Here is a 26,299-nt window from a genome sequence, read left to right as displayed (position 1 = left end):
TCGTACTGTTTCAATCCCTGGAACTGTTTTCAATACCAGTGTCAGTGATGATATTCTGGCTAAGTCTTTCAAAACCGATGATGCCACAATTCAAAGGATCAAGAGCGGGCTTGCAGCATAAGCCTTGAGGCAGTATGGGCTTATTAGCAGTGAAAGATGAATAAAGGGTGCGTGGAAAAATTAAAATTTTTCATCCTTCATGCTGGAGAATTTTTGTGGTGATTTGCTCCACCACTAAGATTACGCAGAATCAAAACACGAATGAAGCAAGAAACTTTGATTTGCGAAAGAAGGCTTCTTGGCAAACTTCTTATGGTGATTTGAATGTGCGTTTGTCACCTTGTCCCCTTCACTGTCCAGTTGGAACGATCTGCAACATAAATTTTTCAATTGTTTCCCGGCAACCGGATGGTTTCATCATGTAAGGTGCACACATTGCAAGGAAAGGAGAAACATGTTTTCAATCACAGTACCGATTTGAGTGAAAAAGCTGCACATTTGAGGGCATCATTGTTCACAAATTAAAAAAAAACTTTGGATTTTTCTTCCAGGGTATACGAAATGGACCCTTCCAACTGAGTTTTGTCCAGTTGATTTCTGTAAATTTGATATAAACTCATACGATAATTGCGTAATTTTATATTAACAGCAGTATGAGTTGACAAATTTCATAATTACATCGAAGTTATGCAAATTTATAGTATACGAATTTACATCGACTGGATAAAACTAGATCGAAGTGAAGGATATTACATATTTTTCTCTAAATTATCACTTTTACAGAGGAGATATATAAGATATTTTCCGTGCAATTATGTGCAGGGAAACCCTTTGTCATTGAGGGGTTGTAGTTGTTGTCCTGTTGTTGATCATACTCGTTGTCAATTATCAACATCAACCCGGCCCGTAGAGCCATCAAAACGGTTGTACCAACTATTCAGGGGATACCCCGCCCCTTTTATTATCGCTTTCGGCCACTGGCTGTCCTTTTCTTTATCTCCCAAAACCAATCCTAAAAAAAAAAAAATATATGATCATCACCCTTTTACTTCTTCTTTCCTATTAGGGTATAAAATCCAACCTTTCAATCTATGTAGGATTTCTGTTTAGGTGTGATGCAATTTTTACCATTAATACATATTTAATCAATGTAACAATGTTTTATCAAAAAAAAAAATTATGTAAAATTACATGCCGATTTTGTATCTATGGATTATTGAGTTATCTCACATTATTTTTCTCAAACCATTCAATCAGATCTAGTAGCCAAGGACTAAACAACTTAAAACATTTGTCCTTATGCACATTGCTACAATCCATGCAACCCAAGAAATAATTACTTCTGCAAAAGTTAGGTAATATGTTCTGCAATATTACGTGTATTTTTTACAATGGTTATATAGACAAACAACCATGTATAGCAATTTATTTAGACTCAATTGCTGGAAGGAATATGCAATAGTGCAAGTGAATCTCAAATAGGCGTAGATTTTAATTTTTTTTTTATTAATTAAATTTTGATACTATTCTATTTGATTATTTTCGTGAGTTGAGCTTAAGAAAAAGTTGAATCAACACCAAACCACATTTCAACACTTTCTCATTTCTCAAGAAGGGATGCTTTCAACTTGAGAAAAAAAAAATGAAATACGTATTTGAAAGTAACCAGGAAAACCCATCAATCGTACAAGTGGTCCATATTTTGGCTTATTGATTTGTTGTGATCGGGAACTCATAAAAATCTTTTTTCTAACGAGTTCACCAACACAAATGCAAGGACGATTTTTACTATTTTAGCATCTATTTGATTCAATGAAAAGAGGACAAAAAAACTTGGGGTCTAACTGCAATAATGACAAAAATTAAGACACCTTAAATGCAAAGCTATGATTAGTGCTGACCGGTGTCAGAGATTGAAATCGTGAAGGTAGTGATGTCATTAAATTCTTCCGTGTATATTCACTCCTAGACATTAACTCCCAGAATTAAATGTAAAATTAAAAGAAAATAAAAAAGGTTTTCCTGGCCAATATATTAAATACACCTAATCTATTATACTCCCTCCGTCCCACTTTGATAGTCCTGGTTGTTTTTTCACACAGTTTAAGAAAAAATTGTTAACTTTGTTGGAACAATCAATTTAGATAGCTATCTTCCTAAAATACCCTCACATTAATTAGATTATAACTTTATGAGAACTTAAATTGATGGTAAAAAAGAATCAACTCTCATTAAATGGGGTAGGTTTATAGTAACAACAACTTACATTGAATAAGGGTATTTCAGGAAAATTAAAATACAACTACATTCTTCAATTGAAAACTGGACTACAATTTGGAATAGACGAAAAAGGAAAACAGAACTATCGAAGTGAGACGGAGGGAGTATGAATTTACACACCGATGATTATTATCCTATGTTGCACTTATATGTTTTTCTTAATTAACATTATTTTTTTCAAAATTTGAAAGCTTGAAATTCATTTTAACGAGGCTTGAAATAGACAAAAAAAAAAAAAATATATATATATATATATATATATATATATATATATATACTGGGCATGCAAAAACGCAGAAGAAGAAGCGCCGAGCGCGTGACTAAAACCTGTAGATTTGCAGCACATATTTTTTTTCGATAAATAAGGTCAACTAGAGGTCATTAGTGAGTCTAACACTAACACCAACAGCCGAGATTTGCAAACAAACAAATAAACAAATCTTACACGTACGTACAATAAATTAATCAAAGACGATGCAACTCCAAACTGACCCAAACTTGAATAGAAAACATTAAACTAATCAAACTTGAGATTCAAAAAACCATCACTACAATCCAAGAAGCTTCTTCTTCTACTGCTCCACTCCCTTCTATACTTTTGTCTTTCTCTTCCTCCAGCAACTTTGCTCCGCAGATTTGCTCATATTTTTATCAATCCATCCACCTAGCTGCTCCTCTCTCTCTCTCTCTCTCTGGATTCTCAGTGTCGATCCTTCCACTCTGATTCAATTTCTTTTTTTTTTTCTGCAATTTTCCACCTTGAGATCTTCACCTCTCGAAGCTCCCTCTCACCTTCAATTACCTCTCCCCCAGGCTTCTCTAGCATCCTTTCCTCTCTAGCTATAAATACAGTAGTAACCCCCCCAAGCATCAAACTTACTTTCTTGGCTCTTACTCGGAACTTATTTCAACTGTTGCCAATATGCAATACATTTATCACTTTCATTTACTTCCTTCACCTGCCTTTGCATTCAGCATTCGAACTCAAATGCTCTCTCTTTCATTTCTGATCCTTTCCCAGCTTCTTCATTAACTAAGCTCCGATCATCATTTCTCTGCCTTTTTCTTCACTATACCTTCAGTTAAATTTCCTGTCTCCCCCGTGAATCTGCAGCTCATTCTTAATTAGCTAAAATGGAGCTGAGTTTAGCAAAGCCGCAAACGTTAAGAAAGCCATTGATGCTAAAAGATTATCTTCTTGATGATCTGAGCTCGTGTTCCTCGAGTGGTTTTCGAACATATCCACGCAGACAATGCTGCACTTCCGTTGGATTTCTCCTCGAAATCAACCTCAAGAACAAGCCACCTAAGCACATCAAAAGACCACCTCTTAAAAATCCCTCAAAACCATTACCATCAGCTTTTCAAAGAGCTATTAACGCCGTCAAGAGCCTCCCATTTGCGGCCGTCAAGTCTTCATCTTCCACTTCTTCTAGTAAGCTCAGATTAACTCTTTTACCCAGAAGTCTCTCAAGAAAGCTTCTCAAACGGAGCTTCTGGAAGAGAAATGATCGGAAAGAGATCCCACGGTTGGAACCCATTAGCCAGCTCATTGTCCAGAATACATCTCCGCCGTCGGATTTCACCACCACCACCACCACCGGCGATCGCTATAGTTCTAGTAGCGAGAGTAACAGTTGGTGGGACAGTGATTTTACTGCCTCAGATGATTCCACCGCCAGCGGTAACTCTTCTGAGGTTAAAATTTTAAATGAGATCCACCACGATGTCGTTTTGGTGGAGAATACTTTCAGAAATAAAAATTACTCCTACTACCTTAGCAAGCGTTTACCAAACGACAAAGTGGTCGGCAGCAAAAGAGCAGCAGTTAAAGTCGGTGGTGATGATTCCATAGCCAAAACTTCCAGCAGCAGTGATAGCTGCACCAGCTCTAATATCATCAAGGTCAGTCTTTTGCTAGTGGTCCAATTAAATTTTTTTTTTATCTGCAAAAGAAATAAAATTCTACTAATTAAGGCCCCCGTTTGGACAGCCATTTGTTGCCAAAAAATTGCGTCGTTTCAGTGATCATATTTCTTTATTACTTTTTTTTGTCGTATACATCAAATCGCCACAATAATTTTTTAAAAAAAAAATCCAAAAAAATACAATCCAAACAAGCTTACGGATTTTCATTTTGATGATGGTACAGTTCGTTCTTGATTTGTTTACTTCTTCCTCCATGTCCATCCTCCCAGGTCATTGTTTTTTAATTGCTTTTGTCTGTTGTTGAGCCACCTTTGATTGTGATTGTAATAAAACGTCTAGAATACAATCATCTTTACCATCCATTCCATTATTGATGCCTAATAATTGTACTTGACTTTGCCTTTCTAAAGCCGTGACGGAATTGGGAACACAAACAAAAATGGTAGTTGATGATTTGCATTTCTCTAGTGTGTTCGTATCATTGCATGATCAGTTTACCTGAAAGGAAAAGTTTAGTAGGTAAAGCATCTCCATCATTGTTTTCGAAGTAGTATTTACCTGTTCATACCATTGTACCTTTGTGCATATTTTATATGGTAATTGGACAAAAGATGGAGATGAATGATAATTTGAGTTACTAAGTGGGAGGTTTTGAATTTACAAATATCATTTTCGTTTGTTAAAAAAAAAAGTGAAAGATTTTGAACTTAGAATCTTTCATCTTACCTTACTGTCTAATTCAATTCTCCTCTTCCAAGCTATTGAATTATTAATTATTAGTAGGGTATTCAAAATTTTGAAAATTTGAACTGGTTAAAATAAATGTTGAGGGCTTTTCGAGGAGAATAAATTTTCACAGCGGTAAGGATGGAGCTAAACAGCTGGACCTACCGGGTTTTCTGAGGATGCACACGTGCGGAAAAGTATTGGGTAACTTGTATACTGCATCTCGAGACCGTGAAACTTAAATGCCATTTAGTGATCCGACGGCGATCATTCCGCCAAGTGTCGTCTACTCGCAAGATGTGCCGTGTTCGAATTCCTTTAAGAAACTTAGGACACTGGTGTGCGAAGTAGCAGATTGGTCCTCCTTGGTTCTATTTTCCTAAATTACCCTTGTCCAATATTACTAATAGGGTTCACCTATAAATTAAGTGAAGAATACTGCTAATTCTGGGCGCATTAATATCAGGTATTTTCGTTCAATTAACTTAAAAATTGGAACTAGGACAAAATATAAGGTATATTCAATTCCATTTTTCTTCTTACTTTTTCCCCTTCCCCTTTTGTTTTAGCAAGGTGACTTGAAAACATTGTTGATTGTCCTAAAACCTAATAAGCCACTATGTTAATACGATTGAGTTAATTGAAACATTATTAAAATGAGCAAATTGGTAGAATCAAAATAAAATACTTCTTTTGTACCAAATAAATTATTTGTTCTAATTACTTGTATCTTTTATGCATATCTTTTGTTGTCAAAACACAGCATTGGGCTCTTGATCACGGGCACAAAACTGTTAAATTGTATATTAATCTTTGACGGTATAAAAATAGTTTATTATTCGTTTGAATATTTAACTATCTTTAGATTTAAATGGTTTCTCTCTCTCTCCTTTTTTTTTTTCAGACGAACAACCAATCTTTAAAAACTTGACAAATAGTTTGTTAAGCTAACATAAAAGAGAGACAGATTGGATGGTACTAAAGAAAAATTGTAAACAAGAGGTGCAAGATTTGAGTCTTCTCACTTACCCTTGAAAAAAAGTGCGCTAAAGACCGCCTATCAAAAATTAAAGAAAGGAAGGTAAACCTAAGAAGATTATTTGGATTTGTTTGGATAGAATATTATTTGAAATAATTACTGTAGCACTTTTTGTGATGTGATGTATGTAAGATAAAAAAAGTGGTTGAAAATATAAAAAGATAGATTGAAAAATATGTTTATAATGCAAACGAAATATTATTTGAGATGAGTTTACTATCCAAACAAATCCTATAATTAAAGTTGGCACTAGGCAGACAGGTGTCTCACACCTTGTCAAATTAGTAAGGGGTTGACTTCTGACCGTCCAAGACCTGGTCTTGGGATTAACGTTTTACTTCTCGTGGGCCTTTAAATTTTGTGCCCATTTGCTTACAAAAGAAACATCCTAGTAATTGTTTGACCCAACAAACAATTAATCCATTTTGGTCAGAAAATTCTTAATATAATGATTTTTTTCCGGTCTAGAGGGGTATCATGGAATCACCCAAACTAATCTCCCAGGTTGGATAGAGCTCGTCCAAAGATGTTCAGCAACAATAATAAGTGAGAGTTGAACTTGAAACCTTACTATAAAGACAGATGACCGGTTCCAACCGAGCTACTCACGGGAGCTAATATAATGATAAATCGTTGGAAAATGGGGTATTAACTATTAAGCGGTCCTACTTAGTACTTATCCATCAACATCACATTTGTTATCCATCATTTCTTTTTTTCTGAATGGTTTCGGAATCTTTATCCTTTTCTGAGAGAGTATTTATTTTGTAAGGAACTGCCAAAGTTCAATGCATAGGACATTCCAATGAATGAATACGTATTTCATGCTTTTGTGGCATTTATTGTGAGACCAAAACATGAATATAAATGCTACTACTACTGCTAATAATTTCTGCAGGTTCATGTGTTCTCTCTAATTGCCATAAGCTTGATTGAATGTTGGAGAAAACTTTTTGAGGGCTGACTATGGCCTGGAAATTTTTTTACTAGAAAGGGTTGATAAAATGATACAGGGAAAGAGGGAAAGTTCCCTTGAACCTTCGGAATCAACTTGACCTCTTGTTTTTTTTTCTCCTTATGTTTGCGTTGCATTAAGCAGCCCAGATGAACTATTCAAGGGGCTTTGTAGCCTACTGTGACTTATGTAGAGATGGGTTTTTTAGCCCCAAAGAAAGGAAAGAAGAGTTAATTGACTTTTTTTTTTTTTGCTTTTTGGGTTCTCCAAATTATTAATTATTCTTTAAGAAATGTTTTGTACTTTGGTATTCTAACTTGAGTTTAAATCGTGAAATATGAACAGAAGTGGCCAAGTGAAGATGAGAGGGAACAGTTCAGTCCAGTGTCCGTGTTAGACTGCCCATTTGATGAAGATGATGAGGTTTCCTCACCTTTTCAACATAGACTTGCACGTATGGAAGGTGACATCTCTCTCGTTCCCACAGCAACTAAATAATCATGCCTTTCATTTTGAGGAGGGCAAAATATCTATTTTTTTTTCACCATAAAAATCTATTTGAGATATTCTTTTTTTTTTTTTTTTTGGTTGAGGAAGAGATATTCAAGTTTGTTTTCATCGTTGCTCTCCTACCTTTTTTGTCCTCTGGATAACTATGCCATAGTCTAATGGACTGAAAGGGTCTCATAAAGGCCAATGAATCAACTCTGAAAAGTCCGATACATGCATTCTTTTTTTTCAATCCTAGCTATAAATTGTACGATATGTACAAGATAGATAATACTTTGGACTTGCCCAAAATTTAAAGAAAAAAAAAAAGCCCTGATTTGCATTTACTAACTAAATGACTTGATTTGATTTCTTCTGAAACTGATAGTTGAGTGTTGGGAACAACATGGTGAACTTTTTGTTATAGATAGTACAATTGGTCGCCCAAACTCAAAATCAATATTAGACAAATTTTGTGAATTGAAAGTGTCACTAATTAAGAGAATGTGTCAACTTTTGGTTAGCAGGAACTAAGAAAAGGCTAATGAAGAAGATCAACAGATCTGAAAGGCTCACTCAGCTGGAACCTGTGAACCTGCAACAAAGAATTGCATTATCGGAGTCTGATCAAGAATCAAATGAAAGCCCTCAGCGTCATTCATCAGAATCTGTCTTCATATTGGACAGCGAAGAGGAGGAGAATCAAGCATCGGATAAACCATTCAAATTGCTTCAGCTGGTGAAGGCCACAATCCCATCAATCAGCCAACATTTCAAGGCTGATCATGACAACCTACTCTTGGATTTCTTTAAGGAAGGAATGGAAGAGGACAGTAGCAGCCCCGAACATGCTAAGGTGCTAACTAGAAGGGTGAAACTTGATGATGAGCTGCTAAAGGTCCCGACTAGCTGGATTATGGGGCAACCACGCGAACTGTTTCTGGAATGGGATGTGCAAAAGAACAGGGAAACTTATATTCGCGACATGGAAAGAGGATGGACGTGGAGGAAGCTGAATGAGGAGAAACAGGAGGTGGCTTTGGAGTTGGAAGTTGAGGTTTTTGCTTCTCTGATGAATGAGATGTTGAACGATCTTTTATGATCCTATAGCTAGAAAGCCAGCCGGCCAGTTTTAATTAGTTGCTGTTTATTGGAGATTGGAGAATTGTCCAGAATATGCAGATGGTGGTAAGAGGAAACTGGTCCAGGGTGTTTTTCATCATTCAGCTGCCATCACAGGAAGGCTAGACGTTTGGCCGAGCATCGAACTTTTTTAATCTTCATAGGAGAAACATCAGCGTTTTCCACTTTAATAAATTTTGGTCTTACTTTTGGGGAATGTCTAGGTGTAGAATGGTGAAGCTTTGAGATTTTAGGTGTAGCACTAATGATTATCCATCTTTTTTCTCAAGGTTTCACCATTCAAGTTCCTTTAACCCCAGGTTATTGAACTTGTAGAAGCCCAGACCATTCGAGTTCCTTTTCTCAGTCTTTAGATTTTTTTTTTTTTTTTGATACTTTAGTCTAGCTATAGACTTTTTAGTTTAGAGTTTAGACAGTTAATAAACCCCAATTAACTTCTGAACTGCAGAAGGCTATGGGCAAATATAGGTATTTGAGATCAACTACCATCATTTCCACAAGGTAGAATGATCATTTCGTGTAAGATCCCAATTCTTACCTAAGAAACTAAGTGGAAGAACAGAAAAGAGATTCGGCAAAAAAAAAGGCGGCGATTCAATTGAGTTATTTGAGCAAAATGACAAGAAAGTAAAATGTGCCATTTGATCTTTCAATGTTGGTTCGTGGGTCAATGCTTCAGCCTTTAAAATCTAAGACGCCTAACACCATTCCCAGCGCTTAACAGGACAATATCCTGTTAAGAAAAATCTTTATTCGTGTCCTGTATACCAAACTCTTGAAGAATAACTGGTTTCTATTTTGGTTACATTGAAGAATGCTACTCAATATGGAGTCCTATAAATGAAAGACAAGATAAATGTACCATTTGGCCATCCAATTTTGGTTTATTCCTGAGTCTAAAATGCCCAAGATTAATTGCCTTCGCTTAATAAGACTAAGACAAAATAATCGTGAAGTTTTGGCATCAAAACTTTTAGTTTTAGGTGGTCCATCATCAAAAGAATTGTTGCCAAATGTGAAGTTTATCTCAGTGCCTAGCCTGCCTTGTGCTTGATCTTTGTTTCGACAAAGGCATGTTCACGAAAACGATTTCGTGCATCTCCAAACTCGCAGTCCTTCATGCGAGTAAAACATACTACAAACAACTGTTTATACTATATCCATTTACAAATAAATGGCATAGTACTTCGCCAAATACTATGGGAGTGTTTTTCAAAAACAATAAAAATTTTTAAAAAATACTCTAAAAGGTAATTTAAAAATTAGTTTAAATTAGTTTAAAATTTTAAAAAATATCTCAAAATATATTTTAGAAACTCTTCTACTCTTAAATATCCCAAAAATTATTGAGAGAATAAAATTGTCATTGAAAATCTGCACGTCCAAAGATGCTGTGAGTTCACCATTGAAAACCTCATAAACACAGAAAGTCAAAAGGGTTTGCTAATAAATTATCATGAAGAGGCTAATGTTTGTTAAGTCACCTTAAAATCTAAACTTGCATGCCAGTAGTAATTTGCAGTGGATGAAAACAACTAAAGGGGACAACTGAAAAGTCATTGTTTATGTACAGTAAGTCTATACTAAATTTGGATTGGGCTTAACACTTGCTGGATGCATGCTAGGTATGATATCAGATAATGTCATAGCTGCTAAGTAGTTTGGGAGAATCTCCATATTCAGTGACAGAACCAAAGATTCGTTGCAACCTCAGATGATGTTTGCCGAAAGTGTTTGATGAACTGGGACATGATTCAACAGTAAGCAATGACCAAGTTATATTCCGAGTTATCAAGTGTTCAGCATTCAACGCCACTACCAGTGGGGTTCAAAGTTGATTTGAAGAAAGACTTGGTTTAGGGTTTTGACAAGGTGCAATTTGGACGTAGAAATCACTATTCACGAGTACTTAATAGTTCGAGGACGTAAAAAGAAGATAAATCCTTCTAATTATTCATACAACATGGAGACGTAGATATTTGGCTTTCTTTTCTTAGAGAAAAGCCCGAGTCAAATTAAACCAAATCATGATCTGTATCACACACAGTAGGATCTGTTTTTGTTTTGTGATATATGTAGCCACAATTAGAGAAAATGAATAACTACATGTTAAGAAAAAATAAATGTTATGGTTTATTATGTAGCATACACAAGTATAGAAAATGTATGGTCTTCGATTCAATTTCTCTTTTCCTCTTTCCATTTCTTAAATTTCATCCATCCCCTACTCAAAAAATAAGTATACAAGAAATAGAAGTTAAATTGAGGATTTTATCTTTGGACATAAAAGAAGATATATTATGGACAGTAAAGTGTATTTTCCCATTTTATAAGGTAAAACTCGCAAACTCACGGCATTTAATAATTAATGAAGTTTTTAGGGATTAGAGGGGAAGGGTTTGTAAGTAAGAGATTATAAATATAAAACTTCTCACTTATAAAAAAAAAAAGTTTTTAGAGACTTATAGTCCTTTAAATCTCAAAAATTAAAACTTTTTTGACAATTTTTTGGAGGTTCTTCTGCCTATACCGGAGAGCGCACAATAAAAAGCGTGTTTAGTGTCATTCTTTTCGTGAAAGGATAAATTTTTTCTAAGCAAATGTTGCAACTCAAGAGGTGGGTGATAATTTTATAATTTTTATAAAGGAATCAAGGTTGAATGGTTAGAGAATAATCTTTCGACAAAATAGAGAATTGCATCCAAATTGTCAATGCCAAGTTGTAGGAATTAAAATTTAATTGACTTGTAGGAATTAAAATTTAATTGACTAAATGAGACCAATCAAGCATGGCTTCTGAGAAAGAAGGCCATTGACCACGAAACGGCCGTCCTTGCTCAGACTCTAGTAATTCTTGCAAGTTACTGAGATATTCAATGGATTTTCCTTAACTGACGCCAATAAGCCACTTTCTTAGGGAATTAATTGGCGTCACTTAACTAGCTACCTTATGTTATACGCGTAAACGTATTCAAACAAAGGAATTGCACTAATCATCCCTAAAGTTTAGGGACGGTCCTAAATTGGCCCTCCCTTTTTTACTATTCCAGTTTCCAATTCTTACCAAAATCTTCGTCTACGAGGTGCTAACAAAGAAACAATATGCACTTCAATTGTGATTAATGTGAAGCACGGCTAGGGTTAAGAGGGCAAACTAGTTTTACCCCTCTAGCACCCAAATATTGGTTTGTCAAGGATTGTGAAATCCTACCCTAAAGTAGAATACGAGAGGTATGGAAAATAATTGAAATCTAGACATTATATTACAATATATTTGATATTTAATTCATATATTTTGTCATTTGTATGGCTAGAGTTGGGTTTCTACTTCTTCTTGTTTTTTTTTTCTAATTCTAATGTTGCTAGAATATCCACTTGGATTTAATGCAACAACATTTGTTGACAATTAAATTCTGTGGCTCATGTGCTAGAATTCAAAATGAAGCACTTTTCGTCACTTACTCCAATTAAAAACTCATATGCATTTACATCTTTTCTTGAATTTAGATCTCCTTTACGCATTTGGTGTTTACACCATGTATTAAAATGATATTTGTCTATTCTGGTAAGAAAGACGTGTCACTTTTTATTATATTATAAAATTATATAATATAAGAGAGCAACATCAAAAGTGAGGTAAATAATCAATTATCCTATGTATTCCTAGTAACTAGAGAGTAGGTATCATATTGTTACTCATGAGGTTTATTGAACTTAAATTAAAATACAAAGTTGATTGTTTTGTACATCCTCATTAAAAAGGTGGACCAAATGGAGACCACCCAAAATCTTAGGGACCATAAATACAATTCCTTCCTCAATATTTGTAGAAGTGCCCTTCACGTCTGCCCCATAAAACGAACTTACTCTCTTCCTCAGAGTCCCTCCTCCTTTCAAGGTTCATTGAGTTTCCAAGTCTGAAACAGAGAACCAACAGAATTCCAAACAATTTGGAAAGGGAGAAGACAAAGGAAACAAAACACCCCCATATTGCCTTTTCTCTACCTTTCTCCTTTTGAATATTCAAATTTTAACAATTTACCATCAACACATAGAAAAGGAACCAAAGAAACAAACAGATTGTAAGAGAAGTTTACTCTAGTTCTGATACTTTTCTTGTTCTTGTTACACTTTTTTTCTTCCTTTTTGCGTCATAGTATCTTTCTCTCCCCTCCTTTCTTATTTTGTGGGTTCTATTAGAACTGCCTATAAGGCCAAATGCAACAAGAATTGATGTAAGTTTGAGTTTTTTGTCAGTCTTTGTTGGTAGAGGGAGGATAGAACAGTACAGAACAAGAAACAGAGGAAAATATGAAGAACGAAGATCAAGCAAGGTTTCTTTTTGGGATTTCTTTATCTGATCGTCCCAGATGGCAGCAATTCGTTATTTGCTCGTCTGGTTTCTTCTTTGGTTATCTTGTTAATGGCATTTGTGAGGTGGGTTTTTTTTCCTTTTCCTTTTTGCTTGAGGCCTTATACTTTTCTCAATATTCTTTTTTTTTTTGGTCTTTTAAAATTAACTTGTTTGTGTTCTGTGATTGATGATTAATTTCATGCTGGGATTTGGTTGTTTATGTTGGAGGATGTTAAAGTGTTGGATTCCAATGCACAATATAGTCAATGATTAGAAAAAATAACTTAGTTGCATGTGTGTGTGAGTAACTTTTTTTACTATCACATTGATGGCTTAAGTCGGCATTGATAATGTTGTCTGTTCTGTTAGGTGGTGTCAGTTTCATGATTACATGCGATAGAAAATTCAATGTGAATACGGGAATTTCCTGGAAAGTTTAGGTCTGATTGGTTATAGATTGATGACTTTATTCTTATTCTTTGGGCCGTCCAAGAGACTAAAAGGAATGTGTTGGGTTCCACAACTTCTAGCGATTACAATTTTGACATGAATTATGGTGATTTCAAATTTCAATTCAAGCACTCCTGTAGTATTACAGACTTGATTGTTGCCGAATCTATCTGTCACTTTATCATGTGTTGATCAGGCCTATTAAGGTTACTCTTTTTTTCTGAGCAACATGAGATAAAATTATAAAATATTGGAGTTTCAAGATTTATTAATGACAAATGAGTTGATCTTCTGTTTGCAGGAGTATGTATATAACCGGCTCAGTTTCAGGTTTGTAGTTGTCAAGGTCATTATCATTGCCACTTTTGCTGTTTGAGATTATTGCTATGCCTAATTTTTTTTTTGTTTGGTAATCTTTTCCAGCTATGGATGGTATTTTACCTTTGTACAAGGTTTTGTGTATTTGGCACTGATACACTTACAGGGTTTCACTATTAAGCAAATGGTGAATCCATGGGGAACTTATGTAAAGCTTTCTGGTGTTCTTATGGGTTCTCATGGATTGACAAAGGGTTCGTTGGCTTACCTTAACTATCCTGCACAAATCATGTTTAAATCCACAAAGGTATGATCTTGTCAAGCCATCTCTTGTCATTTAGTTCTTGACATCATTCTGCATACTTTTAGCAGTAGATGGGCAAGTCTATTTGCATAGTCTTTGGTATTGTTTTTCAGCTATTTTTTAGTTCAACAGATGATATTTTACAAGATAGGATCATGACATTACTAACTTTGACCTCTTCTATCAGGTGTATGCTTGTAAATATGCTTTTGGGTATTTGAATTATCTCTTTTAGGTGCTTCCGATACTCTCTAGAGAGTTTGAAATTGTTTAATTACGTGCTTATTTGTTGTTGGATCAGGTACTGCCTGTGATGGTGATGGGAGCCTTTATTCCTGGCTTGAGAAGAAAATACCCTCTTCACGAATATGTCTCTGCTATTCTTCTGGTCATTGGCTTGATTCTCTTCACATTGGCAGATGCCAACACTTCTCCAAATTTCAGCATGATTGGGGTTGCGATGATTAGTGGAGCTCTAATTATGGATTCATTCTTGGGTAACTTGCAGGAAGCAATCTTTACCATGAATCCTGAAACAACTCAGGTGCTCATCACTTCTGATAGAGTTTTTGTCAATGCTGTTCCATGATTGAAAAGATATGATGACAACAAAGCGTAAATCACTTTTTCTTGAAAGTTTTACATAGGATTTCTGATTCTCGCAGATGGAGATGCTATTTTGCTCAACAGTGGTTGGGTTGCCTTTCCTGCTTGGACCAATGATAGTAACAGGCGAGCTGTTCAAGGCGTGGAGTTCTTGTTATGAGGTACGCAATACCATATGATTCCATTGCACTGAATCTTCTTATAGAACAGTGTGTTGTAAGAAAAGAACAAACAAATTTTGGAACTGAATTAGCATGTGGAGATGAAAATATATCCACTTCAAATTCCCAGCAAGATGGATTTTTTTGGCTAATGTGTACTACTATCTTTCGGTTGCGAAAGGAGGTTATGTGCACTCCTTAAACACATGCTACATTTCTCATAAACAGACTAATTAGTTCGCTTTGGATGTCTAGGAATTTGTTTAGCCATCCATCATATATGCTTCATTCCACTTTACTACTAGCTGTTGTATAGTTCTAACAGGATTACATTGGTCACAATATTTGCAGCATCCTTACGTGTACGGGGTGTTGGTCTTTGAAGCAATGGCCACATTTATAGGTCAAGTCTCTGTTCTATCACTCATTGCTTTGTTTGGGGCTGCCACTACAGCTATGGTAATTGCATTGTTCCTGACCTAGTCCTTCTGATATTTAAACATTCATTGACTTGGATTTATTAGTTTGCTATGTTAAAGATAAAAAGCAATTTTGCTGTCAAACAGATAACAACAGCAAGGAAGGCAGTTACGTTGCTGCTGTCATACTTGATTTTCACGAAACCTCTTACTGAACAGCATTGTTCTGGTTTACTACTCATAGCCATGGGAATTCTAATCAAACTCCTGCCTGAAAATAAACCTCCTACTCGAGTTTTGATGCCCAGCACCAATACAAAGCAGGGCAAGTCTCTTTTGAAAGAAGTGAAGAAGCCATCAGATAATAAAGGAGACGAAGAAGATCAAGGGAAAAGCCCGTTAATCTGAGGTTTACAATTTGTAGCCTGTTCATATGCAGCAGCTTTCTTGCTTTTTTGGCTTCCTTGTACCTTCAAAGACGTTTAGATGGTAGCTGGTGATTTCTCAATCCCACTGCAGCAGCCTTTTCGCTTTTTTCATTTTATCATTTTCACATCCCATACGATTCTTTGCTTAAGTTTTGGACTAGCTTTACTTGTAACACTATTGCATAAGTTAAAATTAGTTTATATATAGCTTCAAATGCTGAGGAATCGTGATGGAATGAAATGTCACTCTGAAGTTTGGTTGACAAATTTATGGTGAACTAGTCTGAGTTTCCAATCTTAGGAAGATCGAATGAGAAATTGCACCTCTACGATTATCATGAATGTTCGTGATTGGATTGTTTCATCTCCGCTTCCAATAGCACAGGGGTAGCAAAAGAACCTAATGATGTTTATCATGTTGTAGCTCAATTGGTAAGGATTTTGTTCTTCTATTAGAAGCATACGACTTCAGCTTTTGCTATGTTTGTAGGTAATTCGTAAGAATCATTGTAAGTCGCCTTTTGCTACCCGTTAAAGCAACATTATTCTTGTTTGGGTTGTCAATTATTTACAAAATTTTATTTATTTATATTATTAACATATTTTTCAATCACTTTTTTATCTTATATACGTCATATCAATAAGATCCTATATTTTTTCTATTTTTTTTTTCAAAAAGTATCCCGAATAATCCACTGTACAAACACACTATACAATGATATGCATGACCTTTGAATGGGATGAATCTCCTCTCTTTCTCAAAATATCCAATGATGATATATATGGCTGCAAATTCAACTGAGTTGAGTGCACTTCAATGGTCCATGATGAACAACACTATTGTAAGGGTGGTAAAGCTCTGATATTCTTGCTCTAGATAAGATGAAATAACACTTCAAAACCAGGGTGAACCATCTTAACTTAAATTTTTTGTAGCATGTGATGCCTAATTTCCTTTCACCAGATAACAGAAACGAATAAGGTATGAGATGGCATGGCCATATTCTTTTATCTATTCATGAATAATTAAGAAACTTAAAAACCTACCAAAGCCACTTTGATCAGCAATCAATTTACTTTATCAATAAATTTTATATACATTATTAGTGTATATACACTATCACGATTGGATGAATGATACATAAGCAAAGGAGATTTGAAAAACGATATTTTTATGATGTACTCTTGCCCAAGTTTTGGGAGATTTGGAAAAGGAATCGACTATGTTTGGATAGCAAATTTTTCCAAAAAAGTCTCTTACTTGCATCATAAACACATTTCTCAATTCACCTTTTTATATTTTTAACCACCTTTTTATCTCACATACATTATGTAACAAAAAGTGCTATAGTAATTATTCCAAATAATTATTGGGAATAATGCTCCATCCACAATGCAATCTAATGAATGGCTTTTGGTTTCTTGGTGAATTTTGCACATTCACATTGGCCAGTAATTTGTTACAGTTAAGGAACAAATGACAAGTGGCGTGTAGTCTAGTACGGGGTTTGTTTGACTCGTCAAGATTCTTTTCTTAAAATTCGATTAGTTGAAGTATTGACAGTAGGCCCTTTGGGCTTCGGAAGGAAAAAAAAAAAAGTATTGACAGTAAAAAAATGTACATTAATAGTTAGTTACGTTGAAATTTGCTAATGCCAAGGATTCCAAGTTCTGACATCCATGAAATGATTATATAGAAAAAATAGGATAATTTCAAACGTAAAAAAGAAATTAATGAAAATTTTTTATATTACATTGAGCAAAATTTTTACATCATTCTTGCATCTCTTCCTTTTTACCCCTTCTAGCATCTCAAGTATTGATCCTACAACCTGGTTAAAAAAAATAAAAAGAAATCCAACAACCCGACGAAGTATCAATTAATCTTCTAGGATCGCAAAAAGGTAAGGGAAAAGACAAAGAACAATGCTTCCAAAAAAAAAAAAGGACAAAGAACAAGAAAATCATGTCTAACGCGCGTTAACCAAACAACAAAAATTGGGCCATATGAGCAGACAAAACAAAAGCCCATTAGCTTAATGGACACTGACCTTCACAAAGAGGCTCGTCCGCAAGCCTAAGATAGAAATTTTAGTGGTTCCCATTACTTCAAGATACAGGACTTTTGTCATACGTGGGCCATGTCTGATAAAATTACCGCCCTTCGTTGTCGGATCTCTGCTTTAAGTTGTCAAGTACACATTATCATGATTTCCCATTTAAATACATTAATTCATATTTTGTTGTATAATTCATTAAAGTTTCAACTCATCTTTAATGAGATTTCTCCCTGTCTCCCTCTTGGTTTCTTAAAAGAAATAACAATTTACTACTCAAATTTTAAAATATGAATTAGTTATACGAGGAATAGAGAAGCAGGTTATTGTTACAATAAGCCAATTAAAATTCATCTTGAATTCTTTACTTTAAATAGAAAAGTAAATAAATCTATTGCCAACTCGATACCGAATCAATATTTTTTGGGGTTGGATGTCCATCGGACACTGGTTAAAATATATTTGAAGAATTATATTTTTGAAAATGTAAAATTAATTATAAAATGTAAATAAATATAAAGAAGAGTATGTATGATTAAATAGAAAAAATATATAAATGTAAGAGAGAATAATGCATATATACATAGTAGATTAGATGAATTTTAGATGTGTTAACATATGCTCATTAGAAAATCCCATATTTTTTTTAGATAATAGGCAATGTTAAGTGGTGTTTGTAAATGAGTTTCTCTAACGGTCCCATTAAGCACTCGTTAAAATTATTATAGAAAAAATGATGGCTTAGATGGCATGGGTAAGCGAGTGTAAATGAAAGATTTCAGTTCAAAATCACTCACTTATATTAAAAAATAAAAATACTATTTATTATCTTCTCTTACATTTATATATTTTCCCTAATTAATCATTGCTTTCCAAAATTTTAACACCTGAAATATATTTTAACGAGAACACTCGTTAAACAGACTTTATTTAGATAGCTTGTTCTATGAAAAACTTTTTTTTTTGTTTATATTATAAATACGTTATTTCGATCATCCTTTTTTTATGCCATATAATTCAAATTTCAAAAAGTGTAGACTATTGTTTCAAAAAGAATTCTAAATTATCTTCTATCTAAACATATTTGTCTAATTTGAGAGGCATTAATATGTTCGGGAGTCTGATTCTTTATGAAATTTGTAACAAGGGATGTAAGCGTGAAATACTCTCCATGATTCATCTGAAAAATTAAATCAAACGGCCAAAATTGAATATTCGTACCCCACCTGATTTCAACGGCTAAGATTGTCACCTCCCTCCTCTGGTCCTCTTCATTGAAAAATCTCCCATCCTGTCCCCTTTGTCTAACGCCCCCCACTACAGCACTCATACTAATAGAAAAAAAGCCCTAATTTTCAAAATTCCCAAATTTTCCTCTCCGAATTTACTCGTTTTATTAACCAGTCGACATTAATTCAGTAATTTTCTATCGCTAATAATGAGAGGAACGAAACGCTTCGCCGCCTCCGACTTGAATCCATTACCCAATGATTCAGTAAGTTGTATTGGAGTTTTTTTTTTTTTTTTTTCCTTTTTCCCCTCCTTTTCTTTTATGTTTTGAAGTACATTTTTTCGAATAACCACGGCATTTTTAGTTCAGCTTAAGTGCAATTTTATACAGGAATATATGTTGGAAGCATTGATTATAGTGGAATTCCTTTTTAGCTTTTTGATTTTATTGAAATTGTTGATTATACTTCTAATTGCACATATTTGTGGACATGAGCTGTGAAAAAGTGACCTTTTTGAAGGAATTTTCAGTCAGAGGCTTACTAATATAATGTAAACTTCTGAGAAAATTGAGTATTTGTTTTTCAAGTAAAATAATTTGCTTAAAAGGAAGGAAAAATATATAGCTGTTGTTGGATTTATGGAACTATTTTCTTGCAATTGAGCAGAAAATGAACTTTATTTTGTTTCTGAAAACTGAGAAAGATTGTTTTTTTTTTTTTTTATACATGATTGATGCTTTTTTATTTTTGTGAATATTGGATGTAGATTCTGAGTAAAAGAATACTGGCTGGGTCATCCCTTGATACTCAAAGGGCTGAGCCATCTCAACGGCAAATAATGACAGCTAGTCCACCATTGGATATGCAGAGAGCAGAATCATCTAGACAGCATGTGAGAGCACTCAACAAGCAATTCGCGAGGTCTCTCTTCTTTCTCTAGATAAACTTTCACTTTAAGTTGCTTGTAGTCATATATACATTGAGAGTCCAATTTCAAATTCTGGAAATACTACTTCTGCAGGCAGTAAATGCCAGCTATATTTTTCTCCTGAGGGAAGCAGTTTTTTGTTTTTATTCCTTTTTATTCTTGTTAGTAATTACTCTTCCCAGCATTCTAGATAACTAAATTCCTTGTTGATATTTGAAGTCTCTATGGTAGTGGTAGCAAGAGTTAAATTATTTGTTCACAACAGCCTTGTGTCACCATACATGCCTTTTGGTATTGTTGATTATGGGAAAAATTCTGAACTGGAGCAGCTGTAGTTGTGCTGGTGGAGATTAAACCACATGACCAACATTGTGCTTTATTCTTATTGGTACTTAAATTTGGAGCACCTGGTCTTCTGGCAATCCATATACCGTTGTCTACATTTTTTTTTATGCATACTTGCTTCCGGTGCCATGTGAAAGTTAGGTTGATTTTTTCTGTGCAGTTGGATCCAGACACAATTAGAGAAGCACCCAGATGAACTTTGGGAAGATGGAGTTCAGGACTATCTGAATCATGCTAAAACCATTATGGTAATAGTCACCACGTCCATTCAATGAAGTTGAAATTCTTCATCATTGTTCATGATACATGAAGTTGTTCTTGATGTCAACTCATTGCTAGGCAGGTTTTCCACTGTATTTATGCGTCAATGGATTCAATATTTACACAGAAACAAGTTTTAAACAGAGCTTTATTTTATTCTACTAGTCGATAAAATCGAGCAGTAGTTTTGGCATCAGGATTTTATGGTTTATAGGTCTCTTTAGAGTTGGCTATTCACAGTTTCCATCTTTAACACAGATGTTTGCCATGATAGGCCTATACCTAGTTGTATTTGGTCAAATCAGCTGTCTACTTGTGGAATTGAGAATCACTTTATATTCTTAGAATTGCTGCAAATCACTGTGATTTGTTATAAAGGCTGTTTTGATGGTCCATATTACTCTGTTAAATAGGAAACTGAAGTCTTACTGTAGAAACTTCCAAGTCTAGATAGTTTTTCTTTCATATTTTACCTGTTAACTTCTCCAATACCTATTGATTGCAGGAGAAATTCGATGATGTTGTCAGCTGGCTGAAAGCGAATGCTGCAAAAGCTGAAAACAACTCTATCACTGGTTTGGATACCATTCAGAAAAAACCTGTATCTGAAAGCAAAGAACAAGCCAATAACTTTTTATTTGGAAAACCTGGGATCCCTCCAGCTAGTACAACTGCAAGCTTTGGAACATCTTGGGGTTCTGGACCAGTCTTTAACAATAGCAGTCCTTTTTCTTTTGGTAGGCAGTTCTTTGGAGCATCTTTGACGGATAATAATCATATAAAGGGAGAACTATGTATATCATCATTGACGAATGCTTTTGCTGAGCTCACAGATAAATAAATTTTAATATTTGTTTCTTGTTTGAAAATTCAGGTGGTCCTTTTGGTAGTAAAATTTTGATGTTGATTTATTTTAGTTTTGGAACAACTAGTATTAGTTGTTGTGTATAAGAAGCAAATTGAAACTAAGAGGGAACAACATAGTGGAGTTGTAGGTAGGTCAAAGGTGAGTGGATAAGAACTGTTATTTGGTTTGAGAACAGTTAGTTTAAAAGGAAATTAAAATGATTTGGAAGTTAATTATTCATCTCTTCTTACTCTTCTGGGGTGAAACTCTGGAAGTGATAGCACCAGTGGAAATGAACAGTGGTTACAATAGTTATTAACCATGTCACTGAACACAAGATTTGAATTGTTAATGCACAAAGACACCTCAGAAATTAGATATTGCTGTTGATTGTGTTGTCTGTCTTGTGGGATTCAGTTCTGTAAATTAGGATACTTTAGGTGAAATTTGATCAAAGTTTGATGTTTGGAAATTTGATCAAAGTTTGATCTGTATGGACAGCCAGTCCAAGGAAGTCGCTGCATGGGGGTAGAGTTGGCCTAGGGCCTAATCGACCGCTTGATTTGCACCCAGATCGAGCTGGTTGGTCGTAAAGAATGCTTCAGACTTATCATAGCCAAGTGATATTGAAGAGTTGAGCTAGAGTGAACTGAGAGAGAAGAAGAACTTCTTGTTTATGTTTTTTGGAAGAAAATTTCAAACACAAATAATGCATTGATATTTACGAATGCTATCTCTGCCCGGATGCACCTTTAGATTTGCATTTCTCATCCATTAAATATGATTGTATTTATGGAATGAATGAGAGCCATGACTGATAATAGCTATATGACCATTTAATAACTTGCTTAAGATTGAAAATTCACTTCCCCTTGTTTTGGAATTTGAGAAGAAGAAATTCAACCTGGATTTGCCAAGTACTGTAATTTTAACTCATTTGAACTTTTATCTTTTATAATCTTAATCGGCATCAAAATTCCTCTCCTTCCATTGTAGTTATATGTTTCATATACAAGTATCAAGCGTTTTTCTGTTGTGAGAGAATTTGTGCAATTTTCTCATTCTATTTTGATGAAAACTTGTCTTAGTAGTAAATATTAGCTTCAATGGGTCAATTTGAAAGCATTAGTTCCTGAGTGGAACCACTCTTAATTATAAATCTATTGGCAAACAATCTGATTGTTGTTCCAACACCTTCTTGCTTTATTTTTGTAATTTTAAGAAACACAGTATGATGATTTTGCATACTTTTAGCTGCTTTCCTGCTATTGAACTAAATTTATGTTAAGTAACTATATTTTTAAATGATGTTTTTTCCCCTTTTTTTTCCAGGAATTCAAGGTTCTGTTGGAAACAAATATTCAGTTTCCATGAACAACGATGCTTCAAATGACACAGTTGAGGGTACACATAGGATGTACTTTCCTTCAGTTAATAGTAATTAATCTCAGTGTTAAAATCATGTGGTGTCACTCTTTCTTCTTGTGCTTTTTGGCACTTAATATTTAAAATGGTGATATGTTGTTTGTTTAAAACGTGTCTGAGTTTCACTTGGTCCTATTATTTTCTGGGGGTTCTTCTGGTCGTTACATATTTCTCTAGGTCTAAGTTTTAACCTTAGTATGTTGAAGGTTGATTTTCATGCTTTAGCAAATTGTTCATGGAGTTTTTGTGCTTTTAAATAATCTTCATAATAATTATGTTTCTGATATCGACCATGAGTTGCGATGGGTGTTTTCTTGTCTGGTTACTCAATTGTTTGAGTTTGAATCATAATATATTGAACATTATTGACTATGCTAACAAGGTGGAAGGTTTATGGATGATGAAATGCTGTTTCATGCATTTAGGTGGGAGAATTTCTGATATCATGTAACTTGTTTGTTAATCTTTGAGGGTTACACTGTTGTTTTGGAAATTTTTTTCCATCCTTTGTCTTATTGGGTTGTGACATGGGTTTTCTTCTTTTCATTCAATGACCATGGGCCCATAGTTCCTTGATATCAAGTCAGTTTTAATGCTGCCTGTAGCTTTTCTGGATTTTCTAGTACTTTTTTTAAATGCATTTTTAGTAAAATGAGGTGTCAAGTATCACAGTATTTGGAATCCCATATCTCGCCTGTGAAAACTTCCGCAGATACAAGAGTAGTGTCCTGTTATTATTTTGTCAGAGAACGAGATTTTTTCAACTTGACTTTCACTGAAGTATGTATTGTTTGTTTCTTTTTATTGTTTCATTGGATTACAGAAGAGGATGTGGAGCAGCCTAGCAGTCCATCTGTGAAGAAGACTGAAGAGGAAGGAATCATTGTGGTTCATGAAGTTAATTGTAAAGTATATGTCAAGGTAATGAACTTTCTGCTGGAAAACAGTTAACGAAAAGGGAATTTTAACAAATTTTGAGTAGATGCAGACGTTTCCTCTATCTCTAGCACTGAGTCACTGCACTTCATGGACATTTTTCATAACAGAACTGATTTATTCTTTTGACTGTTGAGTTGTTGTTTTTTGTTAAATATGTTAGCAACAGTGATGCTGCCAATTTCGTACATGTTACTGTACTTGAGCTGTTGCATTAAAGGACTTGTGTTCTATACACTATTTTTTGACGTGTTACTATGAAAGAAAAATTAATTCTTGATAGCCATGTAACTTGAGTTTTTGCATCTAGGCTATTCATGCTCTTTTCATACCTGATCTAAGTTCCTCTTTAATAGAATTTAGTCCTGGTACAAAGGTTCTCATATTGATGAGCGTCTTTTGCAGCACATGTCAGGGGACTGAAGTATGTCACATATTTCAGTTTATCTTTTGGTGCTTGTTCTACGTCATTCAATTACATGCCAGAATTTAGGCTGTATAGTAGTATATTACATCTGTTGCATACTCAACCTGGCAGTTTTACTATTTCTTTATGTCCAGTCCAGTGACCCAACTGACAAAGATGCATGGAAGGATAAGGGCTCGGGGCAACTTTCTATCAAATGTAAAGAGGGTGTTGATAAGGGTACCAGAGAATCCAAGCCAATTATTGTTGTACGAAATGAAGTAGGTCCTCTTATCATACACTTTATGCTACAGCTATGTTCCTGACCAGACTGGAAATCAGTTTTGTTTTGTGGGAGAAATCTTAAGATATACTGACAGGCCAACGTGCTAAGCATTAGGTTTAATTAGGTTGAGATCCATTATAGTGTTTATAGCGTTTTTATAAGCTCTTTAAAATGGTTAGGACATTCTATAATTGCATCTTGATATGACAGATATGGTGTTACTCTTTGAACTGATTGAGCTTAGATCTCAAGATTCTGCATCTATAATCGTTTCCTTGGCTTCAGGTTGGGAAGGTGTTGCTCAATGCATCATTATATACTGGCATCAAGACCAATTTGCAGAGGCGCTCTATTATTGCTATATTTCATACTTTGGTAATGCTTCCTTATGCATTATTGTTTTTCCGTCGCAAAATAGTCGCTTCAATTGCTTTTGTCCCATCTACTTTGTAGGTTGGAATTGCAGCCCTATCATAAATTGCACTCTGTTATCTTCAGGATTGTTGACATAACTGGCTTTGTCTCGGAAACCATGGAATTGACCTTATATAAGTAATATGTATCACCATGGATCCATTTCTCTGTCTTCTGTGCAGGCTGGCAGGTGCATCAAAGAACATGTGATTGTTCTGGCTGTAGCTTTTTGACGCATTTGATTGTTTATTGCATCCTTGCTATGCCATATTGATCCCATTAATTCACCAGTTATCCCATTTCGCCTTGGGGATAAAAGAAAAGGAAATTGAAGTTCTTTGCCCTCTAGGTTTACGTCTGTTACAGTATTTACTAAAAAGTGTGCTCCATTTCATTACTGATACTAATCTATGATGATTCAGTAGCTCTGCTTGGATATGCAAGGTGTCTTTCATGTGAGTAGACCTGTTGGTGTTTTGCGGTTTCATATGAAACTCTCTAATCAGTGAATTGATGTCTGTAGGCTGATGGTGACAACAAAGAGACCGTTGTTGCACAGACATTCTTGATAAGAACTAAGACTGACGAGGAACGCGATCAATTGGCTGAGGTTATTAAAGAATATGCTCCTGCAGCATGAAGGTTGAGTTGGAAACTGCATAGATGGATCATCTTGTTGTACAAACTATCTGAGCGTTTACGAGTCGTGCTTGGATATTCTTTCTCTATTTATTTGTTTTCCAAGATTTGTGGTCGGGGAATGGCATCAAAATTTAGCCGATCGCTTTTATCGGAAATTTAGGTACAGAAAGCTTTATCTGTAATTTGAGGAAAATTCCAATGTATAACAGTAGTGTTATATAGAGGAGAAACAATACATGCCCCGTTTAACAAAATAATTTAAGGCTGTGCTTGCATTGGAGTATCGTTCGAAAATAACTACAGTAATACATAATCTTAAAACATTATCAACGCTATATAATTCATACAACCTCAAAGGTAATATATCAAAAAAGAAATTGAAAAAATATGATCAATGCTGTAACATTTTCTTTACTTAAATAATACGGACCCTAAATTATTTGCGTCTTTAATAGTAGTATCCTCTGTTAACGGTAATTTGATTTTATTGAAGACAAACACTTTTCCTCGCCTTTCCTATGTTTCTGTAGTTATTGGAAAACTTACCAATGTTGATTTGCGGAAACATTTGAAAGGTTTCTGGATATTGCTCGAAGACCGCAGTCAATCTTTGTCACCCTTAGCTGAGTGAGTGGGAAACAGGTCATCCGGTAGTCTGTATTTATCTAGAACTAAAAAGCAATGGTCAGCATCCAAAAGCGTTTGTAGTCCAACGGTTAGGATAATTGCCTTCCAAGCAATAGACCCGGGTTCGACTCCCGGCAGACGCATTCCCATTTCCGTTTCTCTTTTGGCAAATTCCCTTCAATTTATGCGAGTTTTACCATTTTCCCTTCTCTTAAGCAAGACTACGGTGATGTTCAATAGCGGCCAGCTCGAGATTGGACACAAAGTTCGAATCTCACGTTCCAGATTAATT

At 34.9% G+C, this 26,299-nt stretch overlaps 3 protein-coding genes and 1 non-coding gene across 8 annotated transcripts; all 4 read left to right on the top strand.

Moving 5' to 3' along the window:
* The first annotated feature begins 2,694 nt into the window (after positions 1-2,694).
* LOC113702741 (uncharacterized) lies at positions 2,695-9,167 on the top strand. Of its 2 annotated transcripts, none has more exons than XM_027223869.2 (3): positions 2,695-4,185; positions 7,275-7,392; positions 7,943-9,167. In XM_027223869.2, exons 1-3 carry the CDS (start codon positions 3,415-3,417, stop codon positions 8,518-8,520), a joined length of 1,467 nt encoding a protein of 488 aa, XP_027079670.1. In that variant the 5' UTR covers positions 2,695-3,414; the 3' UTR covers positions 8,521-9,167. The 2 variants fall into 2 exon arrangements, with proteins under 2 accessions (XP_027079670.1, XP_027079671.1); XM_027223870.2 differs by having other exon boundaries at positions 2,699-4,185; positions 7,946-9,167.
* Positions 9,168-12,423: 3,256 nt separating this feature from the next.
* Positions 12,424-15,919, top strand: LOC113703462 (UDP-galactose/UDP-glucose transporter 2). 2 transcript variants are annotated; one of them, XM_027224835.2, is made up of 8 exons: positions 12,424-12,643; positions 12,819-12,998; positions 13,667-13,695; positions 13,789-13,990; positions 14,289-14,531; positions 14,653-14,754; positions 15,106-15,213; positions 15,321-15,919. In XM_027224835.2, exons 2-8 carry the CDS (start codon positions 12,873-12,875, stop codon positions 15,579-15,581), a joined length of 1,071 nt encoding a protein of 356 aa, XP_027080636.1. In that variant the 5' UTR covers positions 12,424-12,643; positions 12,819-12,872; the 3' UTR covers positions 15,582-15,919. The 2 variants fall into 2 exon arrangements, with proteins under 2 accessions (XP_027080636.1, XP_027080635.1); XM_027224834.2 differs by having other exon boundaries at positions 12,424-12,998.
* A 2,920-nt stretch (positions 15,920-18,839) lies between these two features.
* LOC113704054 (uncharacterized) lies at positions 18,840-25,637 on the top strand. 3 transcript variants are annotated; one of them, XM_072061624.1, is made up of 10 exons: positions 18,840-19,153; positions 19,657-19,811; positions 20,324-20,411; positions 20,930-21,161; positions 22,604-22,708; positions 23,520-23,617; positions 24,194-24,319; positions 24,610-24,699; positions 25,161-25,193; positions 25,262-25,637. In XM_072061624.1, the coding sequence occupies exons 1-9, from the start codon at positions 19,097-19,099 to the stop codon at positions 25,161-25,163; spliced, it is 954 nt and encodes a 317-aa protein (XP_071917725.1). In that variant the 5' UTR covers positions 18,840-19,096; the 3' UTR covers positions 25,164-25,193; positions 25,262-25,637. The 3 variants fall into 3 exon arrangements, with proteins under 3 accessions (XP_071917725.1, XP_071917724.1, XP_027081489.1); XM_072061623.1 differs by lacking the exon at positions 25,161-25,193 and having other exon boundaries at positions 18,846-19,153; XM_027225688.2 differs by lacking the exon at positions 25,161-25,193 and having other exon boundaries at positions 18,854-19,153; positions 22,604-22,675.
* Positions 25,638-26,078: 441 nt separating this feature from the next.
* TRNAG-UCC (transfer RNA glycine (anticodon UCC)) lies at positions 26,079-26,150 on the top strand. Its single transcript has one exon. It is a non-coding gene; the product is annotated as a tRNA-Gly (tRNA).
* The last annotated feature ends 149 nt before the right edge of the window (positions 26,151-26,299 follow it).

Source organism: Coffea arabica, chromosome 8e (genome assembly GCF_036785885.1).
Source record: "Coffea arabica cultivar ET-39 chromosome 8e, Coffea Arabica ET-39 HiFi, whole genome shotgun sequence".
Classification (NCBI taxonomy): Eukaryota; Viridiplantae; Streptophyta; class Magnoliopsida; order Gentianales; family Rubiaceae; genus Coffea; species Coffea arabica.
The sequence above is the reverse complement of the archived record's forward strand: the minus strand, read 5'-3'. Positions and strand labels throughout refer to the sequence as shown.